The sequence below is a fragment of the Sander lucioperca genome, chromosome 11 (genome assembly GCF_008315115.2).
Source record: "Sander lucioperca isolate FBNREF2018 chromosome 11, SLUC_FBN_1.2, whole genome shotgun sequence".
Classification (NCBI taxonomy): domain Eukaryota; kingdom Metazoa; phylum Chordata; class Actinopteri; order Perciformes; family Percidae; genus Sander; species Sander lucioperca.
Window position 1 is genome coordinate 714,904 of NC_050183.1, and position 15,355 is coordinate 730,258.

Below are 15,355 nucleotides of genomic sequence, written 5' to 3' on the forward strand. Positions count from 1 at the left end.
AAACCTATGTCTCACGTCTCTCTCACGTCAGGGAATGGTGTCATCAGAATCTGCAGTGTGATATCCAGTTTGTCCACTTTCCGCAACATCTACATCACAGGACACTGAGAACATGCATGAGTCAATGATCTCCTCCTCTTGAACAGAATAATATTACAGAATACCAATCACTCCCTTATTTCATACTTACTCTTACCTCAATTTTCTATCTTCCTCACACGCCACACACACACACACACACACACACACACACACACACACACACACACACACACACACACACTGGGGTCATGTGCTGCAGAAAGGAGGCTCCAGTAGGACCCTGCACTCCTCAACATGAGACACTTGAACATAATTTTCCTTTTGGTCACACACTGTAAACACCCAACTATGCAAACTCCCTGACAAACTCCCAAGGGAACTTAACGGTGTGCGCACGTCTTACGCACGTAGTAAAGAAGGTGTTTGGAGGCAAAGCAGCTGCTGAGGAGTGAAGAAGACTGTCAGCACATTCCAGTGGAAGCAACGGGACTGAAGTGGTGAGTCTTTTGAAATTTTAATTCAACTTTCTGATTAGAAAAAAATTTGCAGATTTATCTTCAGTAGCATGTAACTTTCAACTTGTCTTTCTTATTTACTGCAACTTTAAAAACTGTAAGAATGTGATATGTAACATTTTAGCTGCAGTACTCTTAATCCAATGTACTCTGAATATGACACATTTATAGAGGTTATAACCTTTATAAATGTGTCATATTCAGAGTACATAGGCTACATATTATAGAGTATTCACAATAATATCACCTAAACTTACTTTACTTAGGCTAATTGAAAAGATATTGTGGTAGGAGCATATTTACATAGTATATAAAATATATTGAGAATTAAGATCCCACTTTTTCAAATTAGAAAAACAAAGTAATTATAAATATTTTTTTTCTTCTTTACAAGAAAACTTAACAGGATAAATTTAAGTTACAATGTCTACATGGGAAATGGAATACATCTATAGCAATTTACCTCTCATTCACACACCGATGCATGGAGGTTCCGTCCTGAACATTAGGAGAACTTTGGGGTTCAGTGTCTTACACTTTGGCATGTGGAGAGGAGGACGGGGAATCAAACAGCCAACCTTGTTGAATTAGTGGACAACCCCCTTTTCCTTCTGCGCCACAGGAACAGACACTAAATTACATTAATTAACAATTATGTAATGTTATTCTTTTACACTACTACTCAAAGTAGTAAAATTCGCAGTAATAATATTAAAAATTGTTACATGCAGTGAAGTCTATATCCATGACGTGCCACTCCCGGGATTGCTCCGTTGCCGACGAAAAATCCGCCGGATTTCACTCAGTTACCTTGGGCTTCCTTTGTGTTGGCATTTTAAACTTCGGCCGATTTATGAGGACTATGATTTATCTCTTCTCAGATCTTTGCAGGGTAAATCCAGACAGCTAGCTAGACTATCTGTCCAATCTGAGTTTTCTATTGCACGACTAAAACAACTTTTAAACGTACATGTTTCACCAAAACAACTTCCTTCCGAGGCTATTTTGCAGAGGCATCGCGGCTTTTCCCAGTGCTTAGCGCCGCCCAAGATGACTGGGATTGGTTTAAAGAAATGCCAATAAACCAGAACACGTTTTCCTCCCATCCCCGAATGCTATGTGGAGTAGCCAGACCCTTCTCCGGCGCGCTTTGGAGGAGGGTCTGGCAAAGCAAGACTACATGCAGTGATACCCCTCTTTTGCTTTTTACCACTAACTGTCAATTCTACGGTTATCACTAAGAATAGATTCAATATTATTTTATTATTTTTTATTAGTGGTTTTATTATGGTCACTAATTGATTCTAATTCACACTGACAGATCAACCAATCTACAAGGCAGAGGGCATCAAATAAAGATAATGGAAGAGCAGTTTGCAGGCTTCGTTCTAGCCGACTACGCAGTCTTTGCTGCCATGTTGTCCGTTTCTATGGCCATCGGACTCTTCCATGCCCTGAAGAAGAGGCCAGGGGGAGCCACTGCTGATGACTTCTTCACCGGGGGTCGGAGCATGTCGGCAGTGCCTGTTGGGCTGTCGCTCTGTGCCAGTTTTATGTCAGCAGTCCAGGTTATAGGTGTTCCCGCTGAGGCTTCTCGCTATGGCTTTAAATTCCTCTACATGTGCCTCGGACAAAGCATCAACTCCCTGCTGACAGCTTACCTCTTCCTGCCAGTTTTCTTTCGACTGGGCATCACCAGCACCAATCAGGTCACAATGACCTTCCAGTTATTATCGTGAATTGAACAGGAGCATCATGTTAACCATGTGTACTAGTGAAAAATATGTATTTCAGTTTCATGTGACCTGTTTGCAAAGATCTATAGAGTTGGACATATAATGTTAGAATTTGATGGTAGTGGGTAAAGGTTTTTGGACCAAACTATATAAAAAGCAGACTTCTCAGGAAAATTATAAGAGACAACGGTTTGATTTGAGGGTTTAAACTTACTGAACACAAAATAATTAAGCATTAAAATACTCAAAGTAAGAGTAAGTATTTCTAGCCAATCATAGTGTAGAAAGAGGGTCAGGATTTCTCTGTCACAATGTTGAAATGCACCTGTGGGTCTGATGTGTGGGATGAATATAAGAGGTGAGGAAGGATGAGGGGTGTGTGCAGAGATACCCTGCTGTATTGTAACTCTAGCCATCTGCCTGTCACAGTATCTGAAGATGAGATTTGGCAGAGGGATGCAGCTGTTGGGGAGTGTCCAGTTTCTGGTGGCAACGGTAAAACACGATGTTCTCTGATCCAAGTCAATGTTTTATTCAGTGTTTTTCAAGAGGGTGTCACATTGATAGAACAATTATTGTGCTAATATTTGCTTTAGCTCAGATTCACAAACCAAGCATCACCTGTAAAACCTTATGTCACTGTGTTTGCTAAATTCCTTGTTTCATTTCCCCCAGCTGCTTTACACAGGGATTGTCATCTATGCACCTGCCTTGATCCTCAACCAAGGTAGGAGAGATGACCGAGTATTGAAAAATGCCTTGTCATTCAATATCAAATTTCAATACCTAAGGAGTGAATTACCTCAGCATCAGTGAGCCAATAAGCATGCAGAATGCTTTTCCTAAAAACCTAATAATGCTGGTGATTGATTGGCTGTCTACAAGTCGTAAAAGCATGCAGAAAAAACTCTGTTATGCACAGAGACGGGGGCTCACGATTGTGTGTTGGTGTATTTTGAGAGGCTTAACTACAGTGTGAAAGTGCAAAAGAGCTGAAAAAAAATGTGTACCATAATGGGCAACGTTGTCATTTTCTTTTTGTTAAAATGGATTTTATAAAATTGGCATTAAAAAAAGTATTGTTCATGAACTGGGTTCGAAGTCACAGTAACGGTATCGACAATTTTTGAACAATACCCAGCCCTATAGTCTGTATGCATTAATTGGATGTTTTCATTAATTTGGCATTTCGGTTATAATTGCCACAACTCTGATGTTTGGTCCATCATTCACAAGTACAAAGTAATACATGATTTTCTCCATAAATTCACAACTTCATCACATGTATGAGAATAACATCTAAGAACTGGCAAGGTAAACCTGTGGGAACAGATCCACTGCATTCTTTATGCAAATATTGTGCTTTTCACTCCACCACATATATTTTTAAAGCTTTAGTTACACTTTGCAAAGTCAGATTATTAATACAAAATATAATCAACTAATACATTGTGATGTATTTTTATGGATTAAGCTACCCATCAGTATTTAAAGTAATTGAAATTAGCTCCACCTTTACCAGTTGCAACAATGCATCTAATTATTATCATCATAAAAGGGACTTTCTGCTTGGTACCTACAGTATATTAAGTATATATTCCACTCTTCTTTGGGACTATATAATTAGCTTGCTGGCAGTAATGTACTTTCACACAGTGTGTATACATGCTTAGCAAACAACCACACAAAAGTTTAACCTCATTACAGCTTCATCTAAATGGTTTACATATTCTATAAAGAAAGTTAAAATAAACAATTTTATTTTTAGAATTGCTGCAGGGAGAACGGTTTATACTTGCCAAACTTTTCCAGTTGGGGCTTTTGACATCACACATTGTGATGTCAATTGAAATATGTGATCAAAACCATCATAGTGTGGTGAATGCTGTTAAAACACTAATGACTAGTCATGTTCTATAGTTTAAGAATAAGGTGGTAAATTAGGCGATATTCCATGTTAACACATTAATACTGTGGGCTGTTTTTTTAGCTACTGGACTCAATATGTGGGTGTCTCTGTTTTCTACTGGGACCATTTGCACCCTGTACACCACACTGGTAAGGAAATATTTCTTTCCATCTCATCAAATCTGCATGGCCCTTAGGGGATACACTTTTAAACAGACTGGACTGATTTCTGTCAAGATTTAAATGTGCATCCAGAAATGCATAATGGCAGGAGTCCCAATGCTTTTAAAATAGGCTTCACGTTTGCAGTGATTTTGTCACTCTACCCATTGAAGATTTAGCAGTGCATGCCAGCAGTATGGTCAATGGTACCGTGACTTCTAAAGCTGCTGACACACCAGGGAGATCGTTGGCATAGTTGGGCCGTGAGTCCTGCACCGTCGCCACTAGTCAACAAGTCCTCCTTATTCCTACCCTCTAATACAACCTAGAGGAGCGTTTCAAATTAGCACCTCTAGTGCTGGGTGGAAATACAATCTTTTCAGAGAATGTAACAGTTGCAGTTTTAAACACGTCATTAACTTTGTGAAACGGTCACAGTGTGGTTAGGTTTAGGCACAAAATCTACTTGGTTATGTTTAGGCACTAACACTAATTAGTTACGTTTAGAACAAACAACTTATGTGGGCGTTTTCCGGGGGGGGGGACAGTCTACACTAGTCGACCCTCGTTGGCCTTTTTTTGGCCAATTCAACTCTTCTGATTGTTCATCTTCCTCTCATCTGATCAATCCAATATCCCATATAGAGCTGTCAAAACTGGCCAAAAATGGGGTGACCTCTAGCTCACCCAATAGAGTGTGCGCTCCATGTACAGTAGGCTGCCCTCGTTGCCCTTTGCTGCATGCCATCCCCTCTCTCCCTCCTTTCCTATCTTTCTATACTATTTAATAAAAAAGAGGAAACCCCCAGGATTGAACTATTGGAATATCTATGTTTGGCCAAGACACTTACGACGCAACATTCAGCCTTTGTTGCCACAAGTTCTTTGACGTCTGCCTAGTGTGTCAGTCATAAGCAATGCCACAGTTAGATGAGGCAGGACTACCCAGGCTTCTTCTCCTGGTTTAATTTCATTGTGTGGTTATGGGGTGTTGTTTCTTAGAGTTGGTTGTGAGTAAGACGTCAGTATGTTTCATCCAAAGTGCATGTTGGATGGTTGACACGTCTTACAATTTTCTGAACTTTACAAAAACAATACGACAAGCATGCCTGTCACACCACCACCTCATGCAAAGGCCGATGAAGTGGTGGGGGGCACGAAACTTTTACAAAGGGATTTTTTAAGAAGCAGACAGGAAGGTGGATATGTGCAAAACTGTGGTGTTTCAAACTAAAAAAACATACTCAGACAAAGGGCACACAATGAAACCATGGAAATACACAAAAAAATATATTAAACTGAGGCAAAATAACAAACAGAAGGCACTTTCTTCTTCTTCTTCTTCTTCTTCTTCTTCTTCTTCTTCTTCTTCTTCTTCTTCTATTCCTTTCCTTTCCGGCAGACTAGGCACTGATTACTAGGCATTGCTGCCACCCACTGGTGATGAGGACAATCTAGCTTACATCAAAGATCCTCTTGGAACTATACTGTATTTTCCAATAGGTCTGTGGTTTTCAGGAAATTAATTAGTTCCAATGCTATTTCTTTTTGATTAGGACCATCATACATCAAAGTTTTTAAGGAAAATATTTTTAATTCCCAACTCACTTAGAGCTTTAATTTAGTGTTTGTAATTTTGTACGTCGCAGCATCAGTGGAACCTCCCCTGCCTCCACTAAAAGCGCCGGGATCGGTATCGTCCAGAATGCCCTAGTACATAACCTCAAAGCCCTAGACTGAACCCCATCTAACTTATAGCTGCTGATCTGTATGCAAGACACCCATAATCGAAAACTGATCTTATCATAGCTTTATAAATCATCATCATAAGATTCCTGTCTGCACCCCAAGAACAACCAGCCAAGCACCCTGAAGGCACTTTTAACCTCTCAGCCTCACTTCATTGGAACCTACCACCTACACAGGTGATTGTAGGGTGAGCTTAACTGAAAGAGCAACATTAACACTCTGGATCCTGAAAAATACCATTACATTTACATAGATCAGTTACTGCTGACATTACTAGTTATACATATATGTGCACCCACAACACTAGGCACCCCAGATAATATAAAATAGATATTATAGATAGTTCTGCAGTCATTCACTGCAGAACTATCTTACCTACACCTTAGGAGTGCCCATCCCCTCCCTGCTGAAAGGACCTAATCAGTCAAACCCACATCACAGAACCATAGCAAAAACACTGTGAACCCATAAACCAATTTACCAGGCCTATGTAATTTTATACATATCAAATAATTTATCAAATAAACTAAATATTATACTGAAATTAAGGATTAAGGCACAAAACATTGTTAATTTTGGGAACAGGGCCTAGTGAAAAAAGGAGAAAGGCAGCCTTTTCAAAATGCCAACTTTGATTTGGTGAAGGTGAAAACGTAGGCAGTGTTTAAACATCTCTTTCAAGTTCTTAACACCCAGACTTCTATGTAGACAATGAAACAAGTGGAACAGCGTAAGTGAAGAATACATCTTACCCTTAATTAATAAATGTTTTTTCTTTGTAAAAGTCTCCGATGTTGTGGTGTGTTTTCCTGTCTGTCTCTACAATCATCTGTCTGTAACAGGGTGGCATCAAAGCTGTGATCTGGACTGATGTGTTCCAGATTGTTGTCATGTTGTCCGGCTTTGTGGCCATTTTCATCCGCGGCACAGTTCTGGTTGGTGGTCCTGCAGTTGTGCTGGAGATTGCCAAAAATGGATCACGCATTAATTTTAATGAGTAAAAACAGTTTTTTCCCCCCTTCCATTTTAACACATACATATCTGGATAACCACACATTACTGTGCACAATAAGATGCTCACACCATAGAGTCTACTACAGTTTCTCTGCAATAGTAGCAAGTATATTTTTAATGATGATGCATCAATTTAAAATTATATCAGGCTGATATGTAAAAATGAAAAATTAAAATACCACTTGTTACTACTGGTATTGTTCATTCTCAAGTTTTTCCATCCCAGAACAACTGAAAAAGTTTATTCTTGACCTGGGAAACAAAGGTCCACTTACCAGCTTTTTCTTGAGTTTTTAGAGATTATTTTTTGGGCCTTTATTTGATCAGACAGCTGAAGACATGAAAGGGAAGAGAGAGGGGGAATGACATGCAGCAAAGTGCTGCAGGTTGGAATCGAACCCACAGGCGCTGCGGAAGGGCAGAGCCTCTGTACATGGGGCGCACGCTCAACCAGATGAACTACCCAGGTGCACCTTTTCTTGAGCTTTTAACCACATCTCGCAGTCTTCTTTGGTGGATGGAGTTTGCTGATTTGTCACCAAGAAGGCCCATGATTAATTCCTAAGATGACAACTGAGCAAAATATTTCAGGTGGTTGTATATGGGGGGAAATTGTAACCCCCATCTCTGCTCAAAGAGTATTTGGATCCAAGAGATGCTGTCAAAAGCTCTGGAAAAAGCTAGTAAATGGACCCCGAGTTAAGATGTTTTTTGTCACACTTGAACTTAAACTCTATGTGTTGTAATGGAAAGAGGCTGTGAAGAGTGGAGTGTTACTGATTTGTTTGTAATGTTTTCCACCAGTTTTGGTATTGACCCGCGGCAGCGCTATACCTTCTGGAGCCTTTCTGTTGGAGGTGCATTGGTTTGGCTGTCCATGTACGGGGTAAACCAAGCTCAAGTCCAGCGCTACATCTCCTGCAGAACAGAAAGAGACGCCAAGTGGTGAGTGGAGACCTGTTCGTCATTCAAATAAAGATCTACTGTATCAGTTGTTTTGAACAGAAATTTAAAAGCTTTTGTGAATTGAATTTAGGTTGAATTTATAAATTGTAGAAAAACAACAATGTAGCATCTGTGACCTACATGTTTCTAAAGAGACATGCATAGGTGTCATGACAAGTGAAATAACCACGGCACAACAGGCCAAGACACTAATCAATCGAGCATGCACAGCGCTGTGTCAGCACCAGAGTATGCTCTGGCTACACTGCCTATCTATTCTGGGATAGGGGAAAAATGCTCTGGCTTATTTGTATTTCTTTTAACCAATCCTGGGTCACTATAATGATGTTTGCTTTTGATTGCAGGGCGCTGTTTGTGAACCAAGTGGGTCTGTGTGTCATTGTGAGCAGTGCAGCAACCTGCGGCATCGTCATGTTTGCTTATTACATCAACTGTGATCCGCTAAAGTCTGGGAGGATTTCTGCCCCCGATCTGGTACACAAGACACTCATAGTGATCCATGACCAGAGCATGATGCTGTGTCGGGTTCAAATGACACTGGGTTTTTAAAGTTGTTAAAAGAGAAACATCTGTACTTTTAGGGGTTTCTTTGCCAAATACTCCATCATCCATCATTTTAGATTTTTTATTTTTAACCTAAGCTATTTATCCAGGTAAGTCGATGGAGAACAAATTCTCATTTACAACGACGGCCTGTCACATTCACACAGTTACACATTGATACCTGGAAGCTGCCCAGTACAACCACAGTCTGATCTGCTGGCCACTGAGCAGCTCCACTGGAACGGTTGGGGTTAAGGGCCTTGCTCAAGGGCACCTCAGTGGTGATAATGAGGGAGGGACAAGCGCTGCTCTTTCACTTTCCCCACCCAGATTTTATCCTGCTGGTCTGGCGATTGAACCGGCGACCTACGCGCCCAAGCTCGCTTCTTTAACCTTCAGGCCACCACTGCCTGGTTATGAAGTCTGACTGGGCTGAAGTGTATTTTATAGATTGTAAACAGTATTAAAAAAAAGTTACTTTTATTGGTTGGTGACTCAATTAATTTACAGAATGAATCAGATTTTATTCAATAAAAAACAAGTGGAAATAATTTATTTTTCCAACACAGATATTTATTTCTTCATTGCTTCCCTCTCTCTATCTCTCTCTCTCTCTCTCACCTGATGAAGTATATGCCGTACTTTGTGTTGGAAATATTCCGAGATCACCCTGGATTTTCAGGTCTTTTCCTTGCCTGTGCATACAGCGGGACTCTGAGGTATTTCAATATTGCTTTTTCTAAACTAAACTCATGGCAAGTCTCCCCCTTAAATGGGAACCAGATGTGGAATAAGAACATTTACTTAATTACTAGACTTAAGTATAATTTTGAGGTACTTAGACTTGAGTATTTTATGCAACTTCCTACTTCTACTCAGAGGGAAATATTTTACTTTGTACTCCATTACTTGTTGAACAAGTACTTTTACTTTTGATACTCTCAGTACATTGTTCTGCTAATAGTTGTGCACTTTTCTGAAGTGGGATTTTGAATGAAGGACTGTGTCTTGTAATAGAGTATATTTTTATACTTTTGAGTTGGTATTTTTACTTAAACAAACAATATGAGTAAGTATTCTACCACTGCAGGGAACAAATTCCAGCCCATTATAGTCACAATGTGTAGAGTTTGGAATTTTCTTTAATTTAGCAGCCTCTAGTGGAATTCTTATTGGCTCTATTTTTGGTACAGTATCATGATTTAATACCAGTATTTAGTATTTACCAAGATAAATGTATTTTTCTTTAGAACTTTTAAAGTAATACTTTGTGTAGTTTCAAGATTGTAACAAACCTTAAAGACAAATATTTGAGCATTCTGCTGTCCTGAGTGGCTCTGGTATTCACAAGAAAGAGCATTAATAGCGTGTAAACATAACCAGTGAGCTGCTGATGTGGAATAACTGTTGACCACGTCTTTTTCACAGCACAGCCTCCACAAGTATCAATGCAATGGCTGCAGTAACAATGGAGGATCTGCTGCGACCTCATCTGCTCCACATGACCCAGAAGAAATTGATACTTGTTTCCAAAGGACTGTGTAGGTCAATTCTCAACGAAAACATCCACTTAATTAAGTTGTTTTCTTATAACCACTTTTTTTTTTTAAACAAACAGACAATCATGGTAGAGGCAGAAAACTCACTTGATTTACACTAGCACCATTACTTTTTGGAGTACAAATCATATTATATCATCATTATATCATCATTTCATCACATTTCATATTTTACATCGGCCCAGCAGATGGATGGATACCACTTCCTGTTGTTATATTTGAGAACTTTTGGAACTTTTAATCTCTTTTCTCTTTTAGCGTTCCTGTACGGTGTTGGTTGTATCACCATGGCTGCTCTCTCCTCCTTCCTGGACTGGGGAGTTCTTCAGGTATAATACCTAAATGTTATTTAATCCATTTATGACTATAATAGTAAATGAGAAATGGTTCTGAACTGAACTAGTTCAAATACAAGATTTACTTTGTATTCTGTAATAAAGTCTCAGTGATGTGTTTAATTGCTTTTCCAAAGCTGCCTTTGTCTTCTCTATTTAGGGGTCGTTCACTGTCATGGGTGTGGTCAGCGGTCCATTACTGGGCGTATTCATTTTGGGGATGTTTGTTCCAGCAACAAACAGGCTGGTGGGTGATTTTTTTTTCTGTGTTGTTCACCGTAGTTCATTTGTTGACTAACTTCTTCAGGAAAACCTATAAGAAATATGGACATTCCTTAAATCCTTAAGTGTGGTAAAAACCAGTAGCTTTGTATTAAACTTTAGAAGAACGTCTCAAAAGTTTTGGAAACTTTGGTTTCCTTTTTTTCAGACACAAAACTTCTCGCATGATATATCACATAAATTATAGAAATAATCTTATGGGATTCATTCTGTCAGAGCTTCAGCTTTAAATCCAACTTAACAATTGATGTTAACAGCCCCCTCTCCCTTCATAAATGATCTCCCATCATGTGGACATTGCATAAGAAGGCCAAAACAGTGCTTCTATCTATCTTGAAAGCTTTGCACTTTCCACGTCCTTCTTGTGAGATAACTTTTAGTAGAGCTGTTTCTGCATATTGTCCCGTTAACGAGACAGTTTTTTAGTCTTTCGGTCTTTCCTCAGCAGTCTGTGTTATCAACATCAAGAAGTAATTTCATGACTGCTTTCACTGATGTTAGGTGGTACTGATTTATATCATTTTATGTTAGGTGTGTTGTGAGATCATCAAGGTTGTTTTGTTTTTTTTATAGAAAGTTGATCATTATATAAGGACAGGTCTTACCTTTCCATGTGAAATATCTCATTTTGCAACAAAACTCTTCCAAAGTATGTTATGTAAACATTTGCTTACAGACCCAACCTCAAAGAATTAGCACCGACCAAGACCAACTGATGTGTTGCATCCAGTTTGCCTTAAATTCCACCATGTCTTCTGTTTAAAGTCGTACTTGGTCTTTCAGGGGGCGTTCTCAGGAATCTTAGTGGGCTTCTGTGTCTCTCTGTGGCTGGCTGTTGGTTCAACTCTTTACCCACCCAGTGAGGATACCATGGGTGTCCTGCCCAGCTACGCAGGCAAGTGTGGACCCAGCAACGTCACCCTGAACAGCAGCCCCCACCAGGACCAACCCTCCATCTCTCCCCCGCTTCATTCCAATGACCCAGGGTCAGTGAGTTCAACAAGCCCTGCATTGATGGCTTTCTCCTGCGTCATTATGGATCCCACGTAACTTCTAGGCAAGTCCCGCCCTACAAAGCAGCAGATTGGTTGGGGTTAGGCATTGGTTGGGGTTAGGCATTGACCTCGAGTGGTTAAGGTTAGGATAGCCGATTGGTCAGGGGATAGGACCTGAACAAATCGGGTTACGTTACCTTGCGTTAGCGTGGATGCCTGGCCAATAGTAGCGTGTGAATGCTATTGAAGGGCGTGCCTTGCCTCAAAGTTGCGTGGGTTCCATAATAATGCCTTTCTCCCCCATGTGGTTTACATCAGTTAAAGATGGAGATCAGCATCTATAATCGCAATTTATTTGTACTAAAAGGAATACAAATATAAATGATAAATTAATTCCTTAATGAATGTGGTGTTTAATAGTGTAGAGTAGTAAAACAACAAACTAAGTCCTGTCAAAGAATATATACATGTTACAGCAATAAAACTATTTTAATGAACCCTTTCTTTTCTAAAACTAGGGGCCTGCTTCACTTGTACTCCATGTCCTACCTCTACTTTGGTGCCATGGCGACTAGTTCAGTTGTGCTAGTTGGGCTGATAGTGAGCTATGCAACAGGTAAGAAGATAAACAAGAAAAAACTCCTGACACACGATGACAAATTATTCAGAACTGCTTTTAATAAACTACACTGAGTTGCCAGTAATTTAGATTTACCAACCTACATCCAACACAAGCTTCTAATGTTCCTCCATTTTGTATGATTCAACTCTGTTGTCATTTGCGTCTGTTATTTGTTTTGATGAATTGCATTACATTACATTGTTGTTTCTCTCTACACGCAGGACCAACAAAGAGGCATCATATTAAAGAGGGTTTGTTATGGTGGGATCTAAACAAAAAGCAAGTAGAAGTCCCATCAGAGTGCAGAGTAAGTAGTCCTATATCACAAGCTTATGACTTTGGCGCCTGTTGTTTTATTAGTGTAGATACACCTACAGAATGTAGAAACATTTATAGTAGAACAGGATGAACCAGACATCTTAATGAATACAGGAGATTATCTATGTATTATCTTGGGCTACTTAATAAACTGGACTGTGACCTTATGGGTTCACATTTTTTGAATGGAGTGTGCATGCTTTCACCTGAGACTCTTAATGAAGGGTTTTGTTCCGAAAAAGTTATGCATCAATTTTGTAAATTGCACAACAAAATTAATCACTGCTAAAACTGTTAAACTGTATTATTGTTAATATCTCATTCTAGACTGACACTGCATTTATAGATGTGGATGTGTTGACTTACTGTGTTTGTTTTAAAGGGGACCTATTATATAGCATGTTCAGATTCATACTTGTATTTTGTGTTTCTACTAAAACATCTTTACATGCTTTAATTGTTCTCATACTGCCCATGGCTGCTGCACCTGTATTCACCCTCTGTATAAGACTGTCTGTTGGAGCGCCTGTCTCTCCCGAAAAAAGCCCAATCTGCTCTGATTGGTCAGCTTTCTGTATCAACATTCCTGTTGTTGCTGTCTCCGTACAGTTGGTGGCTTCTAGTGCGTTTCATTTGTACTCGGAGGTCGAAATTTCCAAGGTCAAAGTCGGAAACACGCCCCCTGATGTTCCAGCAGTAATGTGAAACGAAATTGAGGAGAAATAAACAACATTGATAGCCAAGATTAAAGCTTCTATGGTGTTAGCAAGTAGCTACAGTACTTGAGGCAGTAAAGACTGCGCGTTAGCCAAAAAAAAAAAACCGCTTCAGTAGCCTGCCTGGAGCAGATGACCAATCATAGCAACCCAGCTCAGAGTTACGTGACACAGAGCCGAGAGTAGAAAAAAACATTGAAAGTGTAGCGTCCAGAACATTGGGAAATCTATGGTTTTTGCTCACAGGGCTTTCTCTGAAATACATTTACGTCATTATTTGAAGCTTTGGCCACGTTTAACATGAAAATCTGACATTGTAACATTATAGATATGACAGAAAATACAGAAAAGCATAATAGGTTCCCTTTAAGAACGGAACAATGTCCAGAAAGTTTCCCTGTCTTATGCACAATGCCCAAACACCTATGAGTCAGAATAGCAATAACCAGGTAAAGAAATTAATTAATTAATTGCCAAAAATAACTTATACACGCATGCAGTTCGCAGTTGCAAGCATACTTATATTATAAATATAACGCATGACAGATATGGTAGATAAGTGTATGTAGCACCACATCTACAATAACTCTAGAAGGCTTTACCCTACAACTACTACAGTCGCAATCAATATAATGTTCAGTGAGTGTGCTCCTGGGTATTATTGTTTAGTATAGGCTGTGTGTCAGAGTAACTATATAAGTATTTCTTATTGTTTTAAAGCCAGAATCTTGGTCTTTTTTTCAGGTACTCAAGGCGACAGATAAACCACAGCTTGTGCCTTTGAGAGACCTGCATAAAGAAGACACAAATTAAGTAGAAGAACCAACAGATTATAATTAATCACCACTAAGAGTTAAGGTGTTGGACAACTGAACTTTTTTTTATTCCAAAAAGCAATGACAGTGGCTTTTCCTCTCCACTGGCAGTAAGCATTTTTGTCACTAGTCCATTTTCCCCCCGTTTAACCTCAACTCTTAATTCCTAAAGTTTTCGGACTCCAAACAGTGGTAATGCGACAGGTGGCCTGAGGTAAACTGTGTGCATTAACAGTAATTCATGAACTGTAACATTGTAGCAGATACTCCCTAGTACAACTGACAGTAGTATTAGAAGTTTTTTAATCACTTTTACTCTTTTTTAAGTAGGTTTTATAGTACATGCTTAATGCACAACTTTTATGAAAACAATAAATACACTATATTCCACATTACATGTCTGTGACTACATTCATGCATGAAGTCCCCTGTGTGCTGGAAATGGCTGTCAATTGTATGAATGCACTGGGTCATAAACAATTTCCTGTGAGCGTGTCTAGTAAGAAAGTGGTGACTACTAAGATAATGATAGTCAAAACTTCACTCTTTGGCTCTTCAAAGGCCTGTGGATGCCTCAGGGACGCCTCCACAGGTAGACAGATCATCAAGATAACTGGTAAGTGCTGGTTCAGGTTTGTTATCATAAAAAGTAGGTTATATAGACAAAATCTTATTTTTTAAATATAAATTTCAGTTTGCCTATAAAGAGGGGAACATGTATATGTACATGATGATTTAAGTCTAAATTAATACCACATTTAACAATTACCTAATGGTTGCTTCTGCATCCTTCACATTCCAGTGTTATATAATGAAACTTTGTTTTTTAAGTTTATAATTTACAGATTTTAACTAGGGAATTTTTTGCATATAAGACCAAAAATACAGTATGGTACATCAAATCGGTAAGTGTTCTAAACATGGAAGAAGAGTAACACGTCATATTACTGTTAATATGTAGCATTTTCATGTGCTTGTACTTTTATGAGTATGTTATCAAAAGTGTATAATTTCAACTTTAAGTGTATTTTTAAATTGAAATACTTGTTCATGTAAGCTTTCTAAAGGTGAAAAGATG

General features: G+C 39.1%; 1 protein-coding gene across 4 annotated transcripts; it reads left to right on the forward strand.

Annotated features, from left to right (window-relative positions):
* Positions 1 to 292: 292 nt before the first annotated feature.
* Positions 293 to 14,661, forward strand: slc5a5 (solute carrier family 5 member 5). 4 transcript variants are annotated; one of them, XM_031307436.2, is made up of 16 exons: positions 293 to 539; positions 1,879 to 2,266; positions 2,723 to 2,788; positions 2,969 to 3,020; positions 4,284 to 4,351; positions 6,994 to 7,109; positions 7,931 to 8,071; positions 8,437 to 8,566; positions 9,266 to 9,354; positions 10,064 to 10,176; positions 10,453 to 10,523; positions 10,690 to 10,776; positions 11,595 to 11,797; positions 12,325 to 12,422; positions 12,650 to 12,735; positions 14,207 to 14,661. In XM_031307436.2, the coding sequence occupies exons 2-16, from the start codon at positions 1,919 to 1,921 to the stop codon at positions 14,273 to 14,275; spliced, it is 1,737 nt and encodes a 578-aa protein (XP_031163296.1). In that variant the 5' UTR covers positions 293 to 539; positions 1,879 to 1,918; the 3' UTR covers positions 14,276 to 14,661. The 4 variants fall into 4 exon arrangements, with proteins under 4 accessions (XP_031163296.1, XP_031163293.1, XP_035863346.1 ...); XM_031307433.2 differs by having other exon boundaries at positions 6,955 to 7,109; positions 14,207 to 14,660; XM_036007453.1 differs by having other exon boundaries at positions 293 to 536; positions 6,955 to 7,109; positions 14,207 to 14,660.
* Positions 14,662 to 15,355: the final 694 nt, after the last annotated feature.

Excerpts from the sequence above, each read along its gene's own strand:
- slc5a5 (XM_031307433.2), top strand. The coding sequence starts at position 1,919 with ATGGAAGAGCAGTTTGCAGGCTTCGTTCTAGCCGACTACGCAGTCTTT. Across the intron at positions 2,267-2,722 it reads GCATCACCAGCACCAATCAG|TATCTGAAGATGAGATTTGG; the intron begins GTCACAATGACC and ends TGCCTGTCACAG. Across the intron at positions 10,777-11,594 it reads TTCCAGCAACAAACAGGCTG|GGGGCGTTCTCAGGAATCTT; the intron begins GTGGGTGATTTT and ends TTGGTCTTTCAG.